This window comes from Botryllus schlosseri, chromosome 3 (genome assembly GCF_051294905.1).
Source record: "Botryllus schlosseri isolate E-star chromosome 3, Bs_hap1, whole genome shotgun sequence".
NCBI lineage: Eukaryota > Metazoa > Chordata > Ascidiacea > Stolidobranchia > Styelidae > Botryllus > Botryllus schlosseri.
Genome location: NC_137238.1, coordinates 29361117 through 29387288, shown reverse-complemented (window position 1 = coordinate 29387288; position 26172 = coordinate 29361117). Strand labels below are relative to the sequence as shown.

Sequence of the window (26172 nt, the reverse complement as noted above, 5' to 3'; positions counted from 1 at the left end):
ATTTTGAGCACAAGTGTGCCTGTGCCCCGGGGCAATGAGGTCACGATAGCTGAACACTATCATTGACTTACTGATGACTAGATTGTTCGAACAACAAAACATTAGCCACTTCAAGTTGAGAACCTTTTATTGGCAGCCTCATATGCTGTACCACAAAACCACAAAAATATGGATAAGAAATATGAATGTTAAAAATGTGGAAGGCAAAATCAATACATACTGCAAACATCGTCATTATAAATGGTGCAAGACGAGTAAAAAATACGAATGAAAATCAAAGGAGAACAGTTCGCGCAGCGAGGAAATCAGAAATCGATTTTATTAGTAAATCATCTCCACATACGATTCATGTACTCGTTAGCAACGTTCGCAACTTAATATTGCCTTACCTAATCCATACGCGGATTGGATGCCGGCGGCCGTAGGAAGCCAATGGAAACTCGTGGTCGTAAGTAGAACTAGGTACAGCGAATCGAGTGCGCCAATCCAAGTCAAGTATCAATTTCAATGATTCAAATCGAGTGTTGAGTGTATATTTTTGGATGTACAGCAGAATCTCATATTTTAACAACGAAAATATATTTTCAACAGTTACTTCCGGTGCTGGATATTTGAAACCTTGAATATCCGCATCTACGCGTCGAAAATTATATTGATGCAAAAGGTTACGAATATACATGGGACGACATTTCCGTCAAATAGTGGTCGACCCTCACAATGCACACAAAGCGCCACGAAAAAGTGATGCTGCAGAATACGAAATTATTTGCCATGGCGTGTCGCTGATATAATGCGAGCGAGGAATTACGAAACGTTCCCAAACGCTTCAGCAAATAGCATGGAAAACACGCAACAGTTACTCTTCGGATACAAGGGTGGGGGATTACAATGTTACGGTTTCAGTCGTAAGAATTGTCCAAAATGCTCGCTAACAATCCCGTATAGGTGTGGTTAGACGTATCAAATGCCTTTGTATGCATTGGTATAGAAACGGCTTTCACTTTATGCGTTCAAGGCCGCGGTGGATTTTGTTTCGATTTGAACAGCTTCCTGATCTACATCGTTGTAAGTCGGTGGCGGCGCAGTTTGTGCGGTCATTTCATTTTCCTGATGTGCAGTATTTACAACCGTATTTGAAATACTACTTTGCGAATATTGTTGTGCTGGAACGTGCTGCTGTGGATGTTGATGCGTTGAAACGTGCTGCAAGGATACCGGCATGATATGGCCGTTCGGGCCCTGTAAATACTGCGGCTGCTGCGGGTACACCATATTCGGTTGGGCCGGTACGTACACCACGTTAGAGGCAGATCTTGTATGGTTAGTGCAGCAAACCCCTCGACAGCAGAAACAGGCGTGAATAATTGTAACAATCATTGACACAAAATTAAGCATCGTTATGATGAAGTGTATATTGATCAAGAGTGGCGAATAATGGGACAAGCCGGTCGCGAAGCCTGATACGAATGACGAGGAGAATGTGACGCAGGCGGTGATTATGGCCAAAATCATATTCGCAACGTACTTCGATCTGGTAGGATCAGATTTGACACGTACCGCCAAGATTCCTGTCACAATCACAAATATTCCTCCCCATAAGCCTGGCGCTGCATACGTGAATCCGGTGTAGATGCGATACTGCTGGTCGGAATTATTGTACCAATACCGCGTCAGTTCAGTTTCAGTGATGGACAGAGCGATTATGGTAAGGAGAATAGACAATCCTCCCATTACTAGTTCTGCGATACCAAATCCATATATCGATTTCTTGTTTTTCAAGAGTGGATCTTTGGTAGTCCCGGGAGCTGTCACTTGTCCTTGCACAGCTGGTACTCCGGCTGGAATCATACTTGCTGGAGTTTGTCCGAAGTTCTGCGCTTGCGGCTGAGACGGTGTCGGCTTTTTTGACATTGCTGAATAGTCCATGGTCGACTTGAAGTGCTGTTCTACTTGCTTTGACGAGAATTTAAAATATACTCTATCTATCTACTGAAAATATATAACATTAAGTATGTCTGGTAGAAATAGGAAGTATAATATACCAAACGTCGATCACGCTGCACCACTCACGGTGAACCGTGGAAGATCAATCCGTTTATCTGGATATATGATACCGCGGTATCATGGTATATCACGTGCAATTGAATCACGAGGACATAATAGCCAAGGGGATTTATATCGACGCATTAATTTGTCTCTCACAAACCACACTGCTTAGTGCTGACTGGCCGACATAGTTACTATACTACGCCCATTAGACGATTTAACGGGGCCTGGCAATTTATGCAATACCAGCACCCCACGTACTGATTGGACACAGACGCAGCGTTATGATCTCAAACGAAATCTGTCGTTACCGTTTATTACACCTTCAATTCAAATATGTCATTAGTGCCTAATTAAGCTTCGCGAAAACTTCAACTACAATAATACACTGTTCAAAATCTCCGAATCAGAAATGAAATCGAAATTGTAAATTGTAAACACAAAGTCTTATTCGTCTTGCAATACAGCGGCGATTAAAATATCATATTTTGAAGCTGTATGCTTCGTGCATAATTTGTCGAAGTCTGCATGATAGATTCTTAAGGTAGCAATTTTACTTAAATATAGCGCACGGTTGTGACTATATACTATATATGCGGAAACGTAACAGGACCATGATAATTGTAATCAGATGATGGCGCCAGAAGATTTTAGTGTGAAAGAAATAACACCGCTCATTGGAAGTTTTTTATCTGCCCATTTACAATTTAGTGGTTGAGAGCTGCAGACTCCAAACATTGCGTGCTTCTGAATGTGAATGAACGCTTGAGTGAACTTACCAACGACATCAACAATTGATTTCGATTTTAGTGTAGCCTACATGAGTTATCGACACTTTCATTACCGGACCTTTGTCGAAAAACGGAAGTAATAGCATAATAACAACGCCGATTTGTTCCAATGGAATGGTTCAATACCCCACGGACTAATACAAGCAGCCATCTCCTACGTTCGCTGCCGTAGCGTACAGCCTGCACTGCATTCCATCATGTACGTTTGGCATGCGACAAGCGACAAAACTACCAGATGCTTTCTCGTTTCGAAGGACTGAGCTGTTCGTGACCATATTGCTGGTCTGCATAATGATTGTCAAACGTGAAGCTCTCGCTTATATTGTGCTATAGCTCCTGGCGAAATCGTTCCGCGTATTGATACTGGTACTTTTACTAAAGATCATGTGCCATCATGATTTCGCAGACGTCAGAAATACTGTCATGATGCAGAGCGGATTGAGACTGGAATCAATTTGGCAGCGACAACAAGGAATACAATCCCAATTATACACCATATTGAAGAAAATCTGATATTTTATGACATTGCGCTTTTTGATAATGCTGCAGACCAAACACTATACTTCACAGAAAAATCGCTTCGACTAACGTGCGTCGCTATTGATGAATTTAAGTGGTCACATTGATAGGCGCTTTCGACAATGTCATATGATGATCATTACAAACTCGAATCGTTGTGTCCAGCATATATTTATAATCTGACATGCAAGGTATCAATCGACACATCTCGACGGCATCTGTACTGCAAACATTCAAAATCTCCGCGACTTCTACTAAATCCGTATCTTTCAATATCGTCGTACAGGTCGTCATCACGAAAAACCTGTGATAGGGCTAAAAACAATCCATTGCTGTTCGCCTAATCAGGATGCAAAAAGATACGGGCTATCTCATTTTTGGAATGAATAATGGCTATTTCGTTGGCACAATGCTTCGCCATTATAACGAACCGAACCTTCGACTTCGAGATTTAGCATTGAGCGTTGGGGGGGGGGGGGGTTGACGGTAAACATATGTGCTACGGACTGCGGGACACTGTATGGGAAAACTCGCAAATTAATTGCCCTCTCTTGCTCTCTCTCTCTCTCTCTCTCTCTCTCTCTCTCTCTCTATCTCTCTCTATCTCTATCTCTATCTCTATCTCCATCTCTCTCACTCTGTACACTAAAGTCAGATTTAAGAATATGTGGTCACGTTGTCAAGGGTCCTACGTGTCGCAATCACTCGAAAATCATAATCGATGCCTATACAGATATTCATTGTTTTTTACAACCATTTAAGCCATCAATCAAACCACGATTAGACTAATTATTTGGTGACACTTATTTAAAGCCAGTTATGAGCAGCACACATTCAAGAGCAAGAACAACGAATCAGGTAAACAGAGCTGTCTTGCATATAATTAAGGTTTCGCGTTGTTTCCAATGGGTTAAAAAAAAAGCCAAACACATCAATTCTTAAGACGATTTAACCCGTGGTGAAATTGGTTCCGTTAGCAAATCTACCATCGAGTATTATAAACTCGTGTTAACGGTATGTTCGCTGCCTTGGCTGGTACTGGCCTTATGGTATTGATCACATGCATTAGTAGACGCTAAACCGGACACATTAATTTATCAATTTCCTTCCGAACCACGTACAGAGAAATAGTCTGCATTTTGTCACGGACTGCGTATAGCAGACATGACATAATATCACGCTTGCTTTGTGCTTAACTTGTCACATCCAGCCTACGGCGGAAATATATTCATAGTTTCGACGTCGGCGGTTTTACTATCCCATCCTGTATTGCTTGCTCAAATGCGGCACGATTATCTTAAAGTCGGAGATGACTTAAATATGTGGTGCGTCGACAGTGGTATACTTTTGTCCAACAACACGACGCGAGCATTCAAAAACCCCGTGAATTCTACAAAATCCTATTCTTTGGCAAATTGTTTTTCGCCGTTAATATGTCTGGAAAACTACGATGTTCTGCAGGAATATTACACCATACTTGATTAGTTTTATTTGCATGTTAACTTTACATTGTGCTTGTTATCGCGTGTGCAGCGCGTCAAAGACTCGCTACGAATGGTTCTCAGAGAAATAGAAGTTGACATATATTAAGTAGCACAATTGTCACAAAACAAAATCCTTTGTAATCCATTATTTTTCAACATACACTAGCGTGGGTGTTTGCTCCGCACACGACGCATTCTATTGTGACGTGATATAACTTGAGGACCATCGTAAGCTCGACGGTAGGGACATAAAAAAGTGATATGGTGGCCAGCTAGCGTTTGGTTACTGAACAATGTCTTTAATTCTGCCTTGAAACCTTAGTGAGAGTTTTGCAGAAATTATGTACTACGTTCGGGCGAGGGGTCCCCTACCTATATCGACGGATATAAGTCAATAAATTAGGAAGTTTCCGAAGGATTTACTTTTCAGGCGATTTCAGAAAATCATTTATAATTAAAATTATATTAGAAGTGAGATCTTGCACTAGACTAGTCGAATATCTGTGACATAAATTGTCGGACTGAGCCAACATTCAAACTTTTAAGTGACATATATTCGTAATTCATTGTGTAAAATGCTATATTTATCGTTTGACAACTATTGGGTATATATTTGGTTGACCACACTCCTGCCATGCGTACACTGTAAAAATTATTGTTGTAAATTTACAGCAAAAAGCCTGGTGACTTCCAATACAACCTTACAACCATAAGCTTGTAAACTCGTTACAGCCTTACAACCATAAGCTTGCAAACTCATTACAACAATAAGCTTGCAAACTCATTACAACCTTACAACCATAAGCCTGTAAGCTCACTACAGGCACAAGCTTGTAACTCTCTCTCTTTCTCATACCTAATCTTGTACCTGTACTGGCATTACTCATCAGTACAAATAGCCTAATGCATACATGGTGGACATGATTGTTCACAAATCAGAAGCGCGCATTTATTTATACAGCAACACGTCAGCGCAATATATCCACCAGGCATATTCCATAACCATGCAAGCAGTTTCTTTCATCAGCTCTTTTTTGGCAGGGTAAGATGAAATTGATTTCGGTGATAAGGATGTTACAGTTTATAGATCACGTCAAGCTTTTTCCATTCTTCATAGATTCTCCGATCTGAAATTTCAAATTGGTCATATAAATAGAGATTCTTTCAGAAAAGTGTTTTTAAAGTGGGCTGCAGTCCCACATGGGGCCTTTACAACTCTGAAGGGGCGCTAGCTTTTAATTTGGTGATTGGGGGGGGGGGCTGAGAGCAGGGAGCGACATAAACTATGGATCACTGTTTGGGAAAATACGTAAATTAATACGAACCAAAGTATGATTTATAAATATATGGTCACCTCAACCGTAGTCGTAAAAGGCGCATTCAATAGGACAAAGTCGCCACCACCAATGTTCCCTCTCATTTTTGACGAGTCTTCGCACACTTGCCAAGTCGCTGCGCAGACCCTTGGACAACAGTGCATAACGAGTAAATACGGTCATCAGTTCGGATTTTTTGTGCGCAGAGACTGTGTCAGCACTGCACATTTGCGCACATGCGCAGCTTAGAGGTAACATTGGCCACCACCCCATTGATGTGAAACATTGAGTTTTCTTACAATCCAACAACAAATAGAATTATTATTCAGTGAGTTATTGACCGCTAGTTAGGAGCACACATTCAAACAAGCTAGTTAGGAGCACACATTCAAACATATGCACGATGATGAAGTTTAGAGCGTTTATCGGACTCTGGTGTGTACAAATTTTTGGGAAATACTGTTTTAGATGGACAAGAAAATAGCTATTTCTTACTTAGTCAGCGAAAAATCCATAAGTATAGGGTTTCCTGCTTCATGCAATGGCTGTGGACGATTCCGCTGCTTGTATAGGCTGTCTTTGTACATCATGACTTCTAAACATATTTCTTTGCAATGGAAACTGGATCGACTGGTTCTTCTGATTCATGATGTAAAGCGTGCAAATGTTGTACCGAGTTTCATATTCCAAGAGTTCTAAAATATGCAGGCTTTGAAATAGTGCAATACATCCATACTTCAACACTTGAATCTTACGTAGGTTTATGGTTGTCACAAGTTACAATGAGCCGAATGTGCTTCGGGAAATAGTACCCAATAACACTGATCGGTAGTGAGTAATGAAATACTTCTAATCTTTCAAATAAGTTGAGGTAGCATTGGTAGGCTAGATATAACTTTGCGTCACTTTACGCGCGAAAATGTCATAAGAACCGCATGAAATAACCATCACAGTCACAATAAATTTTCAAGGATTTCAACTTATTTGTAGCGTCATTATGGGTCATTTTCCATTAGTCGTGAAGATGCATCTTGCAATTTCGAAAGCAGTCATTATCAATTGACTGCTAAAATCTTTTGCAACCTTGACTAAATATATATCTTACAAAATAACTTACTCGACTACAACCGTTTATTTTCTTCCGGAGTATAGAGGCTATACGAGATAAGTCATGATCGATGGAATATTGTTGCGTTGATCTGACCTTTGCAGACCACAGGGTACATCTCCTGCACTTTGAAATATCACCTGCAATGCAAGACAAAATTGTGCTGAATACTACACCATCAAGTATATCCGATGGCAGAGTATCTTACCAATCGTGTGTCATTAATAGATACACAATGCTGGCACTTCAATTGGAATTACACAGACCATATACCAGGCAAATCTGACACTTTTGAAGCACCTGTAACACAAATATGTCAAGTAATTAATAAACTAGAACTGTGAGGCCGAAATTTACCTGAATTTATTTTCAAATTCAAACTTAACTGGCCGTCAGTGGAATCAGCCATCCCAAACAACATCTCAGTAACAGTCATCAACGCTGACATCGTTTACTCGATGGAATACGTCCGTTAGCAAACAGGACTAATTCTATATTCTGCAAAGTCACCAAATCACATATAATTTTCTACGTACCAATCTCATGGATGTAGTAGTCAGTTGAGCACGACTACACAAGAATATATAGCTATCGCAGCGGTGGAATCCCTTTCAATAAGACAATACTGACTGAAAAACTAGCAAACTTTCTCGGCTCCGGCGCTCCGCTCCACTCTCACAACATATTCGCGCCATATACTACACAAAATGAATTAGGCCGGATATGACGTCAAAGGGTACTAACTAAAGGTGAATGATGCACAACTTCACAATCTGCACATAGATACTACGTCTCTAACACTTCCTATCTAAAAATGACGCCACACATAGCAGCCCTCAATGTGATTCGACAAGAATATGATTTCGACTCAAGCTACAACAAACGCTACAGCTGACGCCAAAGCTTCTGCTGCCCAGTGAAGCAGAAATGAAAGACTCGGCTGACAACATTTTGGCGGACTTTTACCGAACCGTTCAACCGCGGCCGTGCCTTTATTTTGTACAATATGCATTGACGATCTGTGATTGAAGTAATAATGATGAAAAATAATGACCATAATACTTCTGTTGTCTTGAGTATGCCTGCGGTATGTATGAAGTGTTACGGACGACATCAAATCTGGGGCGTATCTAGGGTGTGCTCGGATTATGTTTTCACTCGGAAACCATGTCTGCGGTACATCTGGGGTGCGTTTGGACTGTGTTATTTCCACTCGAACATCAAGACTAGAGTGTGGCTTACGTGTCCACTTAATCATCTTCATGTCTGCGGTATGGCTGATGTATGCTGGGACTGCGTTGGCTCCCGGAGATCAGATTTGGGTCATGTCTGGGGTGTGTTTGGACTGCTTCGACACTCAGACATCATGTATGGGGCATGTCTGGGGTGAGTTTGCAATGCGCTAACACTATGACATCGTGTCTGGGGCATGTCTGTGGTGTGTTATAACTGTGTTGTCACTCGGACATCATGTCTGGGGCATTTCTGGGAAGTGTCCGCTCTCTGTTGAGACTCATAGATCATGTCCGGGCCATGTCGGTGGGTGTTCGGACTGCGTTGACACTCTGACATTATGTCTGAGGCATGGCTGGAGTACGCTCGGACTTCGTAGTCAATCGGACATCGTGTCAGGGGTGTTTTCGGATTGCCTCGACACTCAGACATCATGTATGGGGCTTGTCTGGGGTGAGTTTGCAATGCGCTGACACTCGGACATCGTGTCTGGGGCATGTCTGTGGTGTCTTTTAACTGTGTTGTCACTCGGACATCATGTCTGGGACGTGTTCGTTCTCTGTTGACACCCAGAGATCATGTCTGGGCCATGTCGGGGGGGGGGGGGTGGTGGGGTGTTCGCACTGCGTTGACACTCTGACGTTATGTCTGAGGCATGTCTGGAGTAGGCTCCGACTTCGTTGCCAATCGAACAAATTATCAGGGGTGTTTTAGGACTGCTTTGACACTCAGACATCATGTCTGGGACATGTCTGGGGAATGTCTGGGACTTTTCTGGGGTGAGTTTGAATTGCGTTGACACTCTGACATCATGTCTGAGGCATGTCTGGAGTATACGTTCAAACTGCGTTGTCCATTATTGGACATCATTTCTGAAGCCTGTTAATTTACAAGCACGACAGCTTGTTATGTGCCTGCATTTGGCGTTTACAACCTCAACAAGCTTGCAGTCCGCCATTACAAGCTGGTTACAGGGTACTTTACAACAATAATTTTTACAGTGTAGGCTACTTCTCTATGTTTTGTATTACGATGTCCATTTCATAAATCTTCATGGGAATTGGTGTATTTGACCCTTTTTATCCATTGTAGTGGACGTGAATGAAATCATTTAGTGCCGTCTGTCTGCTTTGCACACGACCATGCGGAGGAAATAACGAAATACACGACTACCGTTTACAAAGCTGAACCAGTTTGATTACCGTCGTTTGTTTACAATGGTTTATGGGGTATCGAACGACTTCTGAATCTCTATACTTTAGTGTCAGATTTTAAATAGTAGATCCGTCCTCGCTGTCGTATCCGCATAAGCATTGTACTACAAAAGTGGACTATCAGTCGGTAGTTCAAGAATTACACAAAAGAATATTGACGTGGTGTTTTGTACCATTGATATCGAACAGAAACACCGCCTATTGTTTGATATAGGTGTCTAATCTCGACAGGACGCTGTCGTTGCCATGTGATACTCGACGATTATATAATGAGACATTGGTTGTAGTACGTGAGGTTTATTCGTAGAGGATGGTCATGCTAGAGTATTCAAGTTTGAGTTGTTATTGTGTCGGAGTAACAGTTCAAATGATGATGCTTTTTTAAAAGTCAAGGTGTGCTTACATTCTAATGGCGGTTGCGGTAATTGACAGATATGCATATAGTTGCGTGGCGTCGGCGTCGGTTACTTTCATTTTAAAGGGATAAAATAAGAAAACCGATTTTTTATATTGGTGTTCTGCTAACGGGCGAGCATTACCACTAAAGGCAGTCGAATCAATTTGAGTCTTATTCATACAAACGCAACCTACGTATGTAACTTTTAAGCATATTACACGACAAACTAGCACTTGTGATTCTTACGTATTTCTGATAATGGCCGAAGGAGGAAATTATCGGGAGCATGACCTTGCTGATTGCAATGAGGAACCTTCAACAAGTGGGGGATCAGGTAAGGGTTGCAATATTTCAAGTACTGAATCGTCACGTATGGTCACAACAGCGCGACTGATATTTCAAATAGGCATACATCCAGTAAAACAAGACTTAATCTTTTTACAACAACTTTCATTGAGAATAAATTTGAAACAAGTCTGGTTGTAGTTTTAGACTGATTGAATCCAGATTCTAGATTTGGCTTGTCAGTTATCAAGGATTAACGCCACTTTAGAGCAGGAGATTTCACTTTCGAACTGAAAGCAGCCAATATTGTCAATTATGACGTTACCACGCAAATTTGAAGAATCCCACTCCATGGAATATGTCTGAGGTCTGCCGCCATCAAATTGGATAGGTAGAAATTGATATAAGTCACTTAAGAGGCGAGTTAGGATAGTTGGAACACTGCACCACAATGGTTTGTGAGTTAGAGCATGACTGAGATATACCAAAGAATTCCTGCCCAACGTTCGTGGCTTATAGGCTTCTCCTCGTCACCTGTTCCGCGTGAATAATGTCTTACAAAGCGTGAGACGACAGTAAACAGCATGTGGGCATATTAATAATCATTAAAATGTTATTGGCCTGATGTAAATGGTTTAGCTCAGTATAATCGAAATGCCGAGTATACCGAATAAAAGAACGGCATGTTGATTTCATGTGCTATGCTGTATTGACGTGCTTCTCATTTTTATGCGAGTACCAATTCGTGCTTATTCACTGATCTCACCACCACCTCGTTATATCGACCGGTACAGAGGTTATTAGCTTGAAACTACTTGATCACAAGTTAATACTCTCGATATCAAATTGACACGAATGGTTCGCTGCGAGTCTTAAGTACACTGATTTCGTATGGAAACTTTTGACATTGTGAGGGGCTTGATAATTAACTACCACCGAGGCAGCAAATGACGCAAGGCGCGCATAATATTTTCGGAAATTGGATATATTCATATACTCATTCGAAGAAGTACCTGCAGCTGGTATAAAACAAGCTTCTCGAGCTTTTCGGAGTATAATAAGGATCTCACCTTATAATTAATTTCTTCCGGTACCGTAAATGGGGACATGAAGCTTCTCTGCAATACTTGTATACAATCTAATTTCTGTGGGCCCAGCGTTGCATGGATTCAAAGGAAATTAAAATTCTTAATCGATATATTTTATTTTCAATACAGAAATTGTTAGGTTCGCAGAAGTCGCTCGCATATCACCTAAGACGCTCCGCGTACCAGTATAGTGGTATGCGTAACGCACATAAAAAAAGCACTGCTGTATTGTGTACATTCACGAAGCAGTGTAGCGAGGCCCCTTGAGAAACAAAACAGGTCACGTGCGAACCCGGGCCCCAGGCTTCAAACCCCTGTAAGACACTCTAAATCGGTGGTTCTTAACCCTTTTTCCTCCAGCACCCCCTCTCGAAACTTCCCGTATCCTATCGCCCCCACCCCATATTTAAAAAAATATAAAAAAAAACAATGGGTAAGTGGGAGGGCCGTAAAAGCACTTCGTCAGACCCCTATAAAAGCGTTGGTATTGGGCCCCGATATGCTGATAAATCAAACTTTTGTGGGGCTTCGTCGCGTGATTTCGATGTTGAGAAAAGTTCATGTGGCCTGGTGGCGTTGCTGCAACTGACTCTGATGAGGACGCGTGCGAGAGAGAGTGAAAGACCTGGATGAGAGTTTGACATGAAGTCGTCCGCAAAAATCGTACCACAAGCAAAGACCAAGAAGAGGGACAATATTCATGACCGGGCGAAAAATGACCTTATCGACGATAAGCGCCAAAAAATTGTCCATTAAAAATACATTATTCGGGCGGCCCGTCGGTACAATTACTTCGTTGCATGTTGTTATTTTGTGACCTTCTATCCGATACATAGTCAAAACATAATGAAATCACATAAACGTACTACACTAAAATATGCACACAATTCAAGATTGGTATTTCGTCACTGGCAAATAATTTTTCTTTGATTGATGTTATTTGTTCTGTGGGGTTCAGATTGTCACGACATCATAATTCGGCTAGAGCTATATAGGCACATATAGACGATCAGACATATCGATATCGAAATTTACGGTCAACATAAGTGCAATGCTTTTCATGCAAGGTTTTCTCACTGACGATATTTTGGCACACTTCTAGAAGTCCCCTACTGGCCGAAGCTTCATATGTCTTCGTGCATCGGATCGTGGTAACGGCCGACGAGGAAATGCCTACTCTATTTTCGAAAAATAATGCGTATTTTTTCTTGGAGAAGGGTAGGCCTACCCAATAATCAAAAATTTTGCAACGGTAATTCACGCGCAGCGAGAAAAAAGTGAAATACTTGTATTAATCGTCTAAAAATGAAGTTTGTAAATTTTGAGAAAACACATGTAGCAAACATCATCGAAAAATTTCAAGATCTGACATGTTTTGTCGAATGTTAATTTTCTCTGAAAACTGGTAATGATATGTTACACTATGCTTCACCATCAACTGCAAAGCCATTTTGCTTCAGCGCCCCCCATACCGCCCCTCTGATCCCGGCGCCCCCATATCGCCCCCTGAGCGTTTCCGCTCTTTTCAAAATCCAAATCGCCCCATGGGGGTGCTGTAGGCAAGGTTAAGATTCGCTGATCTAAATCACAATACAGCAATTCTGAACTCAGCAGGGAAATGCGACATTAACTTAAGATGAGGCTAAGAACATATATCTTGATTTGAAAAAAAAAATTATCTATGTCACACATTGAGATTACAATTTGACGAAACAGAATGAGAAAACAGATCTTCTCCCATAAAGGACAGAGTGCATATCGGCGATATAAATTTAGGTAGCCAGCGCAAATGATTATTACCTGATGATTTGTAGGTCGTCACGTTATCATATCACGTGGTTTTACTCTGGAATGCAAAAGTCAGATCGACCAGTTGTGCATGTCTTCGCGGCAATGACTTTAATGAGGGACATGTTGTTCTATATTCTGTGCGCGAAAAATCGATATGTACGTTGACAAACCGTCACAGTCAGCATCGCGTAGGCTACATATCAACATGTCACGGGCTGCAGGTTTTTAAATAGGTCACCCAGGCTGATCGCATGCCAAAACGTAGCCTAGATAGATTTCCAATACTTGGGAAGCTTTGGGATGTCTTCGAGTCGATCTCGAATGGACTCGGACCCGCAACCTACTGGTTTGGTATCTGTGGATCATTCCATCATTACGCTATCCAGCCAATTTTGCGGCCATGTTCCTAGTGCACGCGATTGTTGCTTTACCGTGTTGGCTACAAGTCGGAATACCTAGCCTCTGTTTTTTAAAAATGTACATTATTGCATCATATTTAACAATAGAGTTTTTCTTTTAAGGTGAATATCTATGCATATTTAAATTCTGTTTTCAGGATATGTATTACATATATATTTTTTTCATGAAGTAAATGCTGAAATCTAATATATAATTAAGTCATAAGTCGTTTATCGTGCTGAGATATTTTCGCGGTATAGTACACCGCAAACGCGTAATATGAGTGCTAGTCGATTCTGCTGCATAGTTCCGTAGACAACCTTGGGACATACCTATGGGACACCATAGATTGTTAAGTTGCTGTTGTTCATCTCCATTACTTTTTGTACACTGTTCCATGGAACTGCAGTTCTAATGAAATAGTCATTTCACTTCAGGATCCACGACATTGGCTAAAGGTGAATGTGTCGAAGTAAAGATCAGTAATAGCTCGGTTACCGTTGCGGGCAGTGACGTGATACAAAAAAACACAAATATTACATATATCACAAATATGCCAGCTCCAGCACAAGGTAAGAAGTCATATTACGTCGTGTCAGCTAGTGTAACGTATTTGATAAACCAGTGCTCTTCAACCTTTTCGTCATGGTACACGCTTTTATAACGTTTACTGAAAAATATTACATCCTTAAACGCGTAATAAACCGATTCCATATTAAGCGTTATCCGGAGGTGTTCAAGCGCTTTGCTATTCACGGCCACATTTCGATTATCCAAATAACATACTGCCAGTGAAAAGTGTTCATAGCCCATTTGGATAACAAATGCTCATTTTCAATTGGCTACAGGGAACTTCGCACCGCGGAGAGACCCTGTGGTGTCCAGTTTCCTTGAGATACACCTTGATTATATTAGTTTCTAATTGTACAATCATAACACCCCACGGGGTTTTTATATATGCATCCAAAACGCGAGTATTATTTTAACGAAAAGTTATTCGGAATCGTTTTATTGTCACACCGAACGGGAAACTTTTTTCTGCCGAACGAATATATTTGGACGATAAAATTGATAGTTTTACATATTTTACTGTCAAATATTTATCCATTCTCAGCCCACGTGATAATATTAAGATGGCATAGCGGACGGAGAGGTTGATGTTTGAAAAATAGTAACAAAATTATTGATGATGAATCTTCCGGTCCCATGAAGATTGTCGGTATAGTCAAAATATGTTGTAATCGCTCAAACGTACCAACCATAAAACGTCATTCGTGAGACGCACGCGCTACCCACTTGGTATTTCATTATTGAGAACATCACTTTCCTATGCATTTTGCATTGATACGATGGGGCTCACATTCACCGTAAAATCTGTGCCCCGCCCACCTTTTAATGTGTTTCGACAATCACCTTCAGAGATGAGAAAAATTTTCTACCTTATTGTAACTGGTGGTTATTTTTCCATCTCATCATGAGTTGGGCAACATTCCGCCTTGCCCTATCCGGATTACACTTCATCCTACCCGGATATCCTCGAGGAACGCCCTATAGGTACAGCATATAACCACACTTCAAGCCCTCACAGAACACTAAATACTCTTCATTCCAATGACTTTATTTTTGCAAATTAGTCACGAATGTGATCCAGTTTGGCGTAAGCTGCAATACTGATGTCTTTTACACCTGGCAAGCGCGCCATACAAACTGACATGACAGTCAGAAACTGCATTTCGAAGATCCAATAAATTTCTAGCATCACTGCCAATGCGTCATGAAAGCTCTCGATATTGTTCACCTTTTCAACATCAAACCAGACAGTCCACTCTTCCTTCATAGTATCGAAGCAAATTGTAGGACACGCAGATTTGGGAGTCTTGAAGAAATGAATTATTGTGTGAAAGAAGCATCAGGTCAAACATACTCTATACACACACACACACACATTGATGTTCTTTCAGTAATCAGCTTATGAAATAAACCGGCAACAGTACATTGCGGATCCTATTTTCAGTAAAGATACGATAATAAATAGCCAATAGGCCGATGTATATGCCTACTTGGTCAGGTGGAAGTGATGACCATTTTGAGTCATCAGCTAATGTGAACAGTAACCTTTAGTAGAGTGGCTCTCAATTTTTTGTCGGCGCGGACCCCTTTTTTAACCAACAAGGCACCGTGCAAACACCCTCGAGTTTTAGTTCAAATCATGCTCAATTATAGTGCAACCACCATCCACTTCTTGTCAATAGTCCTTTTCAGCAAGTCGCGAAGTTACATCTTGGCGAGTTTGAAGTAGCAACCTCGGATAACTGCTGATATCTACTTGAGTACTTCATATACCTTCATTTCCTACTTCCAATTGAAGTAGCTTTGACATGGATTTGAAATCACTACTTCTACACTGTACTAGCCTAGAAATTTCCGAAGTGATGCTTTATCCGAGGGAAGATAATCACAAATTATAGTATCATTCAGGTTGAAAATTTAGAGGTCTGCGAACACCATAAAGATGTGCTTCACGGACCCCGAGTTAGAACCGCTGGTTTAGCGGTGAAAAGGGAGCATGAGCTTGTCACACTGGTTTTAGGTTCGCACCACAGTTAAAAAGGCTAATACTCCACAGTGAGGTAAATGTATTGAAACTATAATTCAATAATTGGTACTCCACGACTCAACTACAGCTGCAGCTCGATTTTGATGCCAGTAGTGGAATAGTTTATCCCATCCCAAACAGGTTCTTATAATAATAATAAAAATCCGTACCTGTTCAACTCGGAAGAAGTTGCCATATCATTTACGAAAAATTGTAGATATAGAAACAATCTGGTCTAGATTTTGAGATGCTGTAAAACAAAATATATTATAAATCTAAGTTGGTCACTGAATACATACAGGTCAGCATTAACTCATTACAAGACAGCATATGGGAGTGCGTCAACGCGTCGCTCAGTATTGACGTATTGGTATAGATCAGTGGTTCCCAACCTTTTTCGACTCATCGCCCCCTTTTGAAGCTCCGCACCGATCATCGCCCCCGGACCGAAAAATAGCACTTCGTCAGGCCCCCAAAAACGTTGGTCTTTGGTCCCATAGGGTGATAAGCCAGATTCCCCTCAGCCAGTGGGCTTTTTGTGGCTACTTTACGGCTATACCCTACTTCATGTACTGTTTGGTGGTAATCACCGTATTTCGCCTAAACGCTCGAATCACGAAAAATTTGATCGGTCAATATGATCGGGAATTGCATAATATTGTTATCAATTTTATATCCTATTCCTGCTCACGTAATCAGATTTTCCAGTAGAGCTGAGTGTGGTGTGTGTTGGAAAAAGTAGGACCCCTAAATAGTAATTTAACATCTTCGGGCGGAATTGTTGCTATATTGACTTCGTTACATGATACTCTTTCGTGACATCCTATATCTGCTATGTCAGAAGATATGGAAATCGTCAAAACGTAACTAATTAAAAGACTCACATGATTTCAAATTGGTATTTCTTTACTGGCAAATAATTTTTTCCTTGCGGGATGGCATTTGTCCTGTAGGGTTAAGGTCGCCAGGACATGAACATTCGGCGCCAGTCATTGAGGTGCCTATGGATAATGAAGCATATATCCATGGAAGTTTTCGGTCAGCACAAGGGCATTCCTTTTCGGCCAAGGTTTTATCGCTGCTGATCATTCTGGCATACTTCTCGGAGTCGCATGTTACATGGCCTCCAACTTCATATGTCTTGGTGCTTCGTGGCCCAGTAATGGCCGACGCCGAATCTCCCATTTCCCTAAATCATTCGTATTTTTGTTGATTGACTGGTATCTCAAAATCAAGATATATAAAAATATTAAATAGCGCGCAGCACGAAAAATCTTTGAAAAAGTTGCACGAATTTCGAAAACAGTTACTTCATAATTTATGTTACTTCACGAAATAATTTTGGGCCCCCTTCGAGTTCGGGCCCCACACCCCAATTGGGAGGTTTGGCGTGCGGCAGTTACGGTCCCGACTCCAAAATAGCCCTTTTAACGCGCCATCGCCCCCTTCGTTGTTTTCGCTCCCTATCGCCCCCCTAGTCCGTTTTCGCCCCCTATCGCCCCCTTCGTTATTTTCGCCCCCTAGACCGCCAAATCGCCCATGTTGGGAACCACTGGCATAGATTAAAAACAGTGCAAAAATTGATTGCAAATTGACTAAAGAATGGTATAGGCCTATATCATGACAGGCAATTAATAGATGTAAAATACCTACTCCATACAAACATTCGAAGAGGTCACTGCTTATGCTAAAATAAACAGCTTTATTACAACAAACGTAATGGATATAATAGCAAAAAGAGAAAACATACCGATAACAATCCATCATTTTGTCTCTTCGGTATATCGATGTGCCCTTCATCCTATCAATCATGATATTTTCAACCAATTCCGCATTGATAAGGAATCATGTTTCTCGTCTTCAGGTAGCCTACAGAATACGAAACCGTTTTCCGCAAAGCATCCGAATTTTGAAATATGCAGGGAAACAGAATAAAAAATTCATTAGGGGATGATATTTGTGAAACTGAACCTCAATCCTCTTTTCAACAGGTAAAGCAGCAAAAATGAGCAGATTTAAATTTTTAGCCTTCACTTTGACTTGGTGAGACAGTCGAACTTTTAATGCTACTTCACCAATTCCCTACTGGATATACTATAAAACCTAGTTCCACATTAGAAAATGCCCATAAATTGCAGTTACTCCTAAAATTTTCAATCAATCAATTCAATTGAACTGAACAAAGCTGATTCCAACTTGAGCATGTAAATTTAAAAGGCAAGTTTGAAGCATGCTAAATACATTTATTAGTACATTATCGCCACACCTTACATTTGTTCACGTGGCGTAGCCTAATGCAATCCCCATTCTCCAATATGGGGGGCGGCCGTCAGATAGCCGACAACAACATGTACGGGTATATGCGAGCGAGAACAGAATGCGTTCATACCGCATTCCTTAACAGGAGGAAGTGTTTCATATTCTAAAACGTACTACTATTGCCTGTGTAGTAAGAATAAGCACAACTCATAAGAATTCGCGTCATAATGAACTGGAAGACACGAAGACATGCGCCGTCAACGCGGTCTCTTCGATCTGTCTGCTTCGATGCTAGATCGCTGAGTCACTAAAGCTTAACCGATATGGCTGAATACCAGAGATGACCACAGTCCGGTTCAGGAGCCAGAGCCGGAGCCGGAGCAGAATTTTGATGAATTTGACTGTGGCCGGATCGGAGCCGGATTCTGAAACTGGCATATGAGCCGGATTTAAACAGGATTTCATATTCATAACAAATATTGGGTGATAAAGGTTCAAGATATCCCATATTCAATGAAAAAAGCTGCAAGCTGCTTCGATATTATTTTTGTGGTTAAATGCATCCATCGCTATGGATCAAGCCCATGCTGGTTTCGCCAATAAATGATAGCGTTGAAACCGCTGATACCTGTCACCTCGTTGAAATGCGTAAGCAACATAAGTAGCAGAGATGAGCATGGATTAGGATTAGGTTTTGAAAAAACAGGATTTGTGAAATTTTGTCGGATTTGGATTAGATTTGGATTAGACATATTTTTCAGAACGGATTAGGATTTGGATTGGATTGACCTATTTTCTGGGAGATTGAAATGTTATGTGGCGAATGGCGACCAACTTCATTCAGATCAGTTATTAATTAATGTACTTATCGTTACCAAGTTATCTTGAATCAAGTGAATCATTAGTTGTGAAATAAATTTTTCGAATCCCTCCATTGCATAAATTAGTAATTTTCCCGAATTCCCAGTTGGAATCGGATTAGGATTGGACATGGACTTGAATATGTAAAAGTTATGGATTAGGATTTGGATTTGGATTTGAAGGTTCGGATTTAGATTGGATTAGGACATAGAAATTTCAAATCTGCTCATCTCTGATAAGTAGCAGAGATGAGCATGGATTAGGATTGGGTTTTGAAAAAACAGGATTTGTGAAATGTTGTCGGATTTGGATTGGATTTAGATTAGACATTTTTTCAGAACGGAACGGAACGATGGCGACAAACTTTATTCAGATCAGTTATTAATGTACTTATGGTTACTAAGTTATCTTGAATCAAGTGAATTGTTGGTTGTGAAAGAAAATTGTAGAATCCCTCCATTGCATAAATTAGTTATTTTGCTGAATTCCCAGTTGGAATCGGATTAGGACTGGACATGGACTTAATACGAAAAAGTTATGGATAAGGTCGCAGTGGTTCTCAACCGGTGAGCCGCAGCACACTAGTGTGCCATTTACGTCTCGTAAGTGTGCCGCGAGCGATTTATTCGGAATTTTGAAATCATGCGCAAAATAATTCTAGTCCAGTGGTTCTCAATCTTTTTTTAGACATGCCCCCCTTTTTTATTATGAAAATTTCGCGCGCCCTTTATCGTCATATCACAAAATCCAACTGGGATTATGGCAACCCCGACAAATTGTTTGGTGGTATGGTCGGTTATGAATGTTGATGAGTAGAACAAATTTTTTTTTTTATTTAAAAAACGGAAGATTTTGACCTAAAAAATCTAAATTTTGACCTTTTTTGACCTAAAAAACTGAAATTTGACCAAATTTAGACCTCACGTATGTAAATTAGGTGTTTTCGCATATAAAGTTAAATTGTACTACTTATCTTCATTTCTGGTTGTAACTGTCTGTCCTTACGAGGTAGATTGGCTTGAAAAAAGTTTTTGGCTCAAAAACTGACATATTTTTACATGAAAAACTAGCATTTTAACGAAATCTGGCCCTATGAAGAATTCCAGTAGTTACATTACGTATTCAGGTGGAAATAATAAAAATTTGTTGTAGTACAACGAAAGATCCTTTCCTACATTCTCTGGTAGAAAGTGTCTGTCCTTACTACGTAGCTTGCCAAGAACGGAGAAAGAACGTTCAACAGCAGCATTTGTTGGCTGACAACACCCAAGTTGTGTGCACACTGCTGGTGACAAACCGTGTTGCTTCATTCTGACAATGTTGTCTATATCACAATTTTTCAGCTTGCGCTTATTGATATAAGAACCATGCAATCTCCAAGCAGTCTTGCTTCAGCTATAGGATATTGCGGTACGTTGACCATAAAACCATGTCACTATTTGTTTCATTTGACCATTTATGATTCACAATGAGCAGACGATGGTCCGTTTACAACGGTAGGCCTATAAAGTAGGCTACAAGCTGTAAAATATTAAATGATAAGTTCAACGACAGCGCAAAATCTACGATACAACCGAAATGCAGAGGTCAAAAAATGTTTGACTTTGTAAACAATTTTGACAAATTTTGACCTAACGCTACAATTTTGACCTAATTTTGACTTTTTTTGACGTGTCAAAAAAATTGCCCTATCGATGAGAGAATAAAAAACATGAAATTGGGTCTATATAGAGAGAAACACGCGTGTATTGGAGGTAAATCGCGCCGAGCGCGAAATTCTAGTCTATAGCAAATGATCAATAATCAAAATTGAGCTAGATGTGAAATTTGTACATTTGACAAATCAAAATTGATATTATTCCCGCAAGCAATATCCTCTTTGAATTCGCCTCACCGGGCAGGTCGCTTTGCCTTGAAGGCTGAATTCAGTTTTGCACAATTCGTTGATTGATCAGTGATCACTAGGGCAATTTTTTTTGAACTCAAAAACGGAAGATTTTGACCTAAAAAATCTGAATTTTGACCTCTTTTGACCTAAAAAAACTGAAATTTGACCAAATTTTGACCCCACGTATGCAAATTAGGTGTTTTCGCATATAATGTTAAAATTGTACTACTTATCTTCATTTCTGGTTGGAACTGTCTGTCCTTATTATTATTATTATTATTATTGACATTTTTACGGTAGTGCTTCTCGCCTTTTCCAGGCTATGTGCACCACGACAGTAATTTTGGTAATGTTCATTTCTTTGACTTTGGTAATCTTGGGGACGACTTCTTCATTCTTTCTCTCTGTCAATCATCATGCTCTCTCACACCCATGCGTCCCCGTCGTGGTCTTTGCTGCCGACTTGAAGCACGGCTCACTTTCAGTCTGGGCTTTTCAATGCACTGCAACCGCAGTGAGGTCGGCGATGAGGAGCCCAGAGAAACCTCCGACACATAGAAGTTGGTCCGAACCGGGATTCGAACCACTACCATTGGTGTCGTGACGCTGGCGATTAACCAACTGCGCCACTCGCTTCCCCAACTGTCTGTCCTTACAAAGTAGATTGGCCTGAAAAAAACGTTTTTGGCTCAAAAACTGACAGATTTTTACATGAAAAATCAGTATTTTAACGAAATCTGGCCCTATGAAGAATTCCAGTAGTTACATTACGTATTCAGGTGGAAATAATAAAAATTTGTTGTAGTACAACGAAAGATCCTACATTCTCGGGTAGAAAGTGTCTGTCCTTCCTACGTAGCTTGCCAAGAACGGAGAAAGAACGTTCAACAGCAGCATTTGTTGGCTGACAACACTCAAGTTGTGTGCACACTGCTGGTGACAAACCGTGTTGCTTCATTCTGACAATGTTGTCTATATCACAATTTTTCAGCTTGCGCTTCTTGATGTGAGAACCATGCAATGTCCAAGCAGTCTTGCTTTAGCTAGGATATTGCGGTACGTTGACCATAAAACCATGTCACTATTTGTTTCATTTGACCATTTGTGATTCACGATGAGCAGACGATGGTCCGTTTACATCGGTAGGCCTATAAAGTAGGCTACAAGCTGTAAAATATCAAATGATAAGTTCACCGACAGCGCAAAATCTACGATACAAACGAAATGCAGAGGTCAATAAATGCTGGACTTTGTAAACAATTTTGACAAAGTGTGACCTAACGCTACAATTTTGACCTACTTCTGACTTTTTTTGACATGTCAAAAAAATTGCCCTAGTGATCACACGCACACGACATAACCAACGGCGCCTGTACGACAATGCTGTTTGCTAATCCTCATTGTCTTCCCAATCACCAGCGAGAAATGAACTCATTTGGAATTGACGTTCGCGTTTATAAATTCGAATTTCGAACATGGCAATCAACATTGTGATTGTTAGGAATCGGGCTGGCACTTCCGTTAAAATCTAGGCTTGTAGCACACCGTTCTGTTACTGTCGACGAATATGAGCATTGAGAAGTAAGGTTGACCAAATTATATTAGGTAACAAACCTCCTCGCTTTGCCGCTGAGGCTATAATCTTGGTTTGTTAGAAGCAGAGGTGGTCGAAGTAGTCAAGGAAGCTACACAAGTAGAAGTAGAAGTAGCGACGAGAAAATCTACTCAAGTACAAGTAGAAGTACTTCTTCCATAAGCAACTTGAAACTACTTGAAGTAGAAGTAGAATTGACAGAATTTAAATCTACTCAAGTAAGTAGGTAATTTTGAAAACAGTCTTAATTCGTTCGCATGGACTGTCAAAAGCTGCAAATTGAGCTATGTGGAAGGTGCAGAGAGCTTGATTCGTAATGATGCATCCCATGAGATATCAATTGTCGACAGAATAAGCATTCTTTCGCATCATGTGATGCTAATTATAGTATTGATATGAAAATGCGATACTAAGCTTTTGTGTAGTAGAATACTACGTTTTAGAGAACATCATGTCATGGCGCCCGATCCCGTATGATAAGGCCCCAACTTTAGGCAAAGAGCAATACGTAGAAGTTGTATCGGATACGGTTTCACTTTGCGCGATTAGTATATGTTAATAACAAATATTATGAATCGTAAAATTTATATTTAGTGTAACTTGATTTTCGGAAAATAGAGGAATTACTGCAGTTGCGTTTATGCTTCAATATATGTTCTGCAGACAAAAAAACTGAACGTAATTAGAACTCAATGTATGATACTCGGAATTGAATGTGAAATACAAATACCACTTATAGAAAGCGGAAAATATATTTAATGTCTTTTGTCCATAAAGCTTCGAAAGTGATTTGCTATAACATGTGTAGCGTTAAAAAATGCCGGATTTTCCAGATTAGCTGGACACGTCATGGGCTGCTAGATTACGATATGATAGGTAATTACTATATTGCAAAACGGTAGTTTCAAATGTTATGGTGGGCCTTATTTACTGTGATAAAATATTTGATATGGGCGACAATGCGGTGTGAACGGAACCAAGCAATCGAATACCTAAATTATATTCAGTTATACTTTCGTGAAAACATATTTGTCACTCCATAACTACTGTGCGCGAAGCGCAACAAAATTTCAGGGCTTTACTTGACTTTTATGAATATTAAATGTTGGTACTCGGTGAAAACAGCCCCGAAATTCTTCAGGCTATCTTCCGTATTTGGGGATTAAACTACTTCTACTTGACAAAATGAAAATAGCGAAAAGTAAGTATGTAGATCACAAAATATTACGAAGTAGAAGTAGAGAAAATCAGATCTACTTGAGTAAGTAGCAGTAGTAGAGGAAGACTATTTGAGTACTTCCAAAAAGTAGAAGTACTTCGTTACTGACCACCTCTGGTTAGAAGTATAATTGAACTGCGGGTATATGCCAGTAGAACTATTGAGGAATGGCTATCCTCAAGCGAGCTACACGATCTGCGTGAAAATGCCTTGCATAGCCTGCACCCCAACGTCTCAGTATTCGTTAGCGGCGGTCGTCCTTTACCTCTTCGACCCAATCCGGCAGTGGGCAGATTTATTTTCAAACAAATCTTATGAAATCGTGTGTAAGGCAGCCCCAGGTTTTTGTGAGGTCTTAGGCCTATATCAAAATGACCCCTTGTTTGTTGTATTCACGAAGTAACGATATATTCTGGCCCGAGGAAAACGACGACTTTCTATCACGGCTTAGTAAGCTATATGATGGACGCTTTTCGTACAAAAGTTTACTTTTAGTTTATTTTAAAAAAGGGAGCATAGAAACATTTTGGATTGACTGCAGAATTAGTTACATTAGTCGGCGTTACTATTGGTTGGTAATAAGTAGGCCTATTCTGGTAGTTTGTAGGCGCCGTAAGCCAAAAAAATTCAGAACCACTGTGATGGTGTGCCGCGAACTATTTTTCATTTCCAAAGGGTGCCGCGAGGTCAAAAAGGTTGAGAACCACTGGCATTAGGATATGTATTTGGATTTGAAAGTTCGGATTTGTATTGGATTAGGACATAGAAATTTCAAATCCGCTCATCTCTGATAAGTAGTAAAGTTTCTGCAGAGACTGATGAGATTAGATTACTGTTGGATCCTGGATCAGATGAGGACGAAGGCCGGCTCCAGCAAGCGAGCTGCAGAATTGTTCGTTTTCGAATTCAATTGATCCTTAGATATTGATTCTTATCCTTCCTGTTCATCAGCCATTAGGGTACTCGATATCAGTTGTAAGGATGACAGAAAAGCGAGATGTCGGTGTTGTTGCAGAGGTAACTGGTGGCTCTGATTTCTGCTGTCCTTTGGAATGATTGTGTGGCGAGGTAATGTATGAATATATGCTGGCATGGTCAATTGGTCATGTTTATGATTCCGGAAACACACTAGAACTGAAGTACCACCCAGTAAACACTTTACAGACCAAAGATGTAGAAAGCGGAGTCCGATATAGTAGATATTAGAGCTCGGCAGGTAGTAGAAAGGGGGATTTTGTGTCGACTCAATTGAATGTCTTTTCCATGTCCTTCAATAATGTAAATATTATGTAGATGCTACAGCCTTAAAACACGGTGAGTAGAATGTAGATCCTACATTAGAAGAATATCCTGATATAATAACCTGTTTTCTACCACTGGGCATAACCTGATCACGGCTGCGTACACACACACACACCACATTATCTACTACATATTAATCACATTTGCGGTAATTTATTCCAAAACGGAATTGGCAAGTAAATAATGCCGGCGTAAAAAAAATGAAACGAACGAAATTACTTGTAGTGCCAAGTAGCAATGAATGAAACTATAAGAACAGTCAGTAATCAGAAGGTTTCATCGTCTGATGATGATAATCCCTCTGGCGTTTTCTTTTCAACACCCTGCAGAAATAAAATGAAAATGACGATTATTAGCTAAGACATTCGTACTGCGAAAATGGCAGAGGTAGCGAGTAACGAATGACTCCTGCATTTTTTTCGCCCATACTTACTAAAATGGATTTGATTCTGGACTATTTCCACTCAAGTTTTTTTTATTATATTTTTCATTATTATATGACTAGAGCACTGACTTCAATCGTCACTTCTACTTGATTATCAAGATCAACGATGACTACTTCAGCAATCTTTGAAAACAGCCACTAACACAAAAATAATTCTTGACTAAAATTTCTGCACATTCTGTCAAAAATGATCAATTCAACAATCCAAATGAATCAGTTATTTGGCAGCTAGTTGGAGAGATATATACTCAAGTCTAGAAAGTGGAATGATACTCTGCCTGGAAAGCTGAAGACCTAACAATATTGTGTACAGAGAACATAACATTTGAGTGGCTGC

At 40.3% G+C, this 26172-nt stretch overlaps 2 protein-coding genes and 1 long non-coding RNA gene across 4 annotated transcripts; 1 reads left to right on the top strand and 2 right to left on the bottom strand.

The window, feature by feature from the left end:
* Window positions 1-109: 109 nt before the first annotated feature.
* LOC145436337 (uncharacterized) lies at window positions 110-2305 on the bottom strand. Its single transcript, XM_080313688.1, has one exon. It carries the CDS (start codon window positions 1924-1926, stop codon window positions 1003-1005), a length of 924 nt encoding a protein of 307 aa, XP_080169814.1. The 5' UTR covers window positions 1927-2305; the 3' UTR covers window positions 110-1002.
* A 3459-nt stretch (window positions 2306-5764) lies between these two features.
* Window positions 5765-8526, bottom strand: LOC145436335 (uncharacterized). 2 transcript variants are annotated; one of them, XR_013914269.1, is made up of 6 exons: window positions 7622-8526; window positions 7473-7564; window positions 7274-7404; window positions 6652-6851; window positions 6195-6303; window positions 5765-5967 (listed from the first exon to the last, which is right to left on the bottom strand). It is a non-coding gene; the product is annotated as an uncharacterized LOC145436335 (long non-coding RNA). The 2 variants fall into 2 exon arrangements; XR_013914270.1 differs by lacking the exon at window positions 6195-6303 and having other exon boundaries at window positions 7622-8369.
* Window positions 8527-10300: 1774 nt separating this feature from the next.
* Window positions 10301-14797, top strand: LOC145435325 (uncharacterized). Its single transcript, XM_080312619.1, has 2 exons — window positions 10301-10442; window positions 14109-14797. The coding sequence occupies exons 1-2, from the start codon at window positions 10367-10369 to the stop codon at window positions 14333-14335; spliced, it is 303 nt and encodes a 100-aa protein (XP_080168745.1). The 5' UTR covers window positions 10301-10366; the 3' UTR covers window positions 14336-14797.
* The last annotated feature ends 11375 nt before the right edge of the window (window positions 14798-26172 follow it).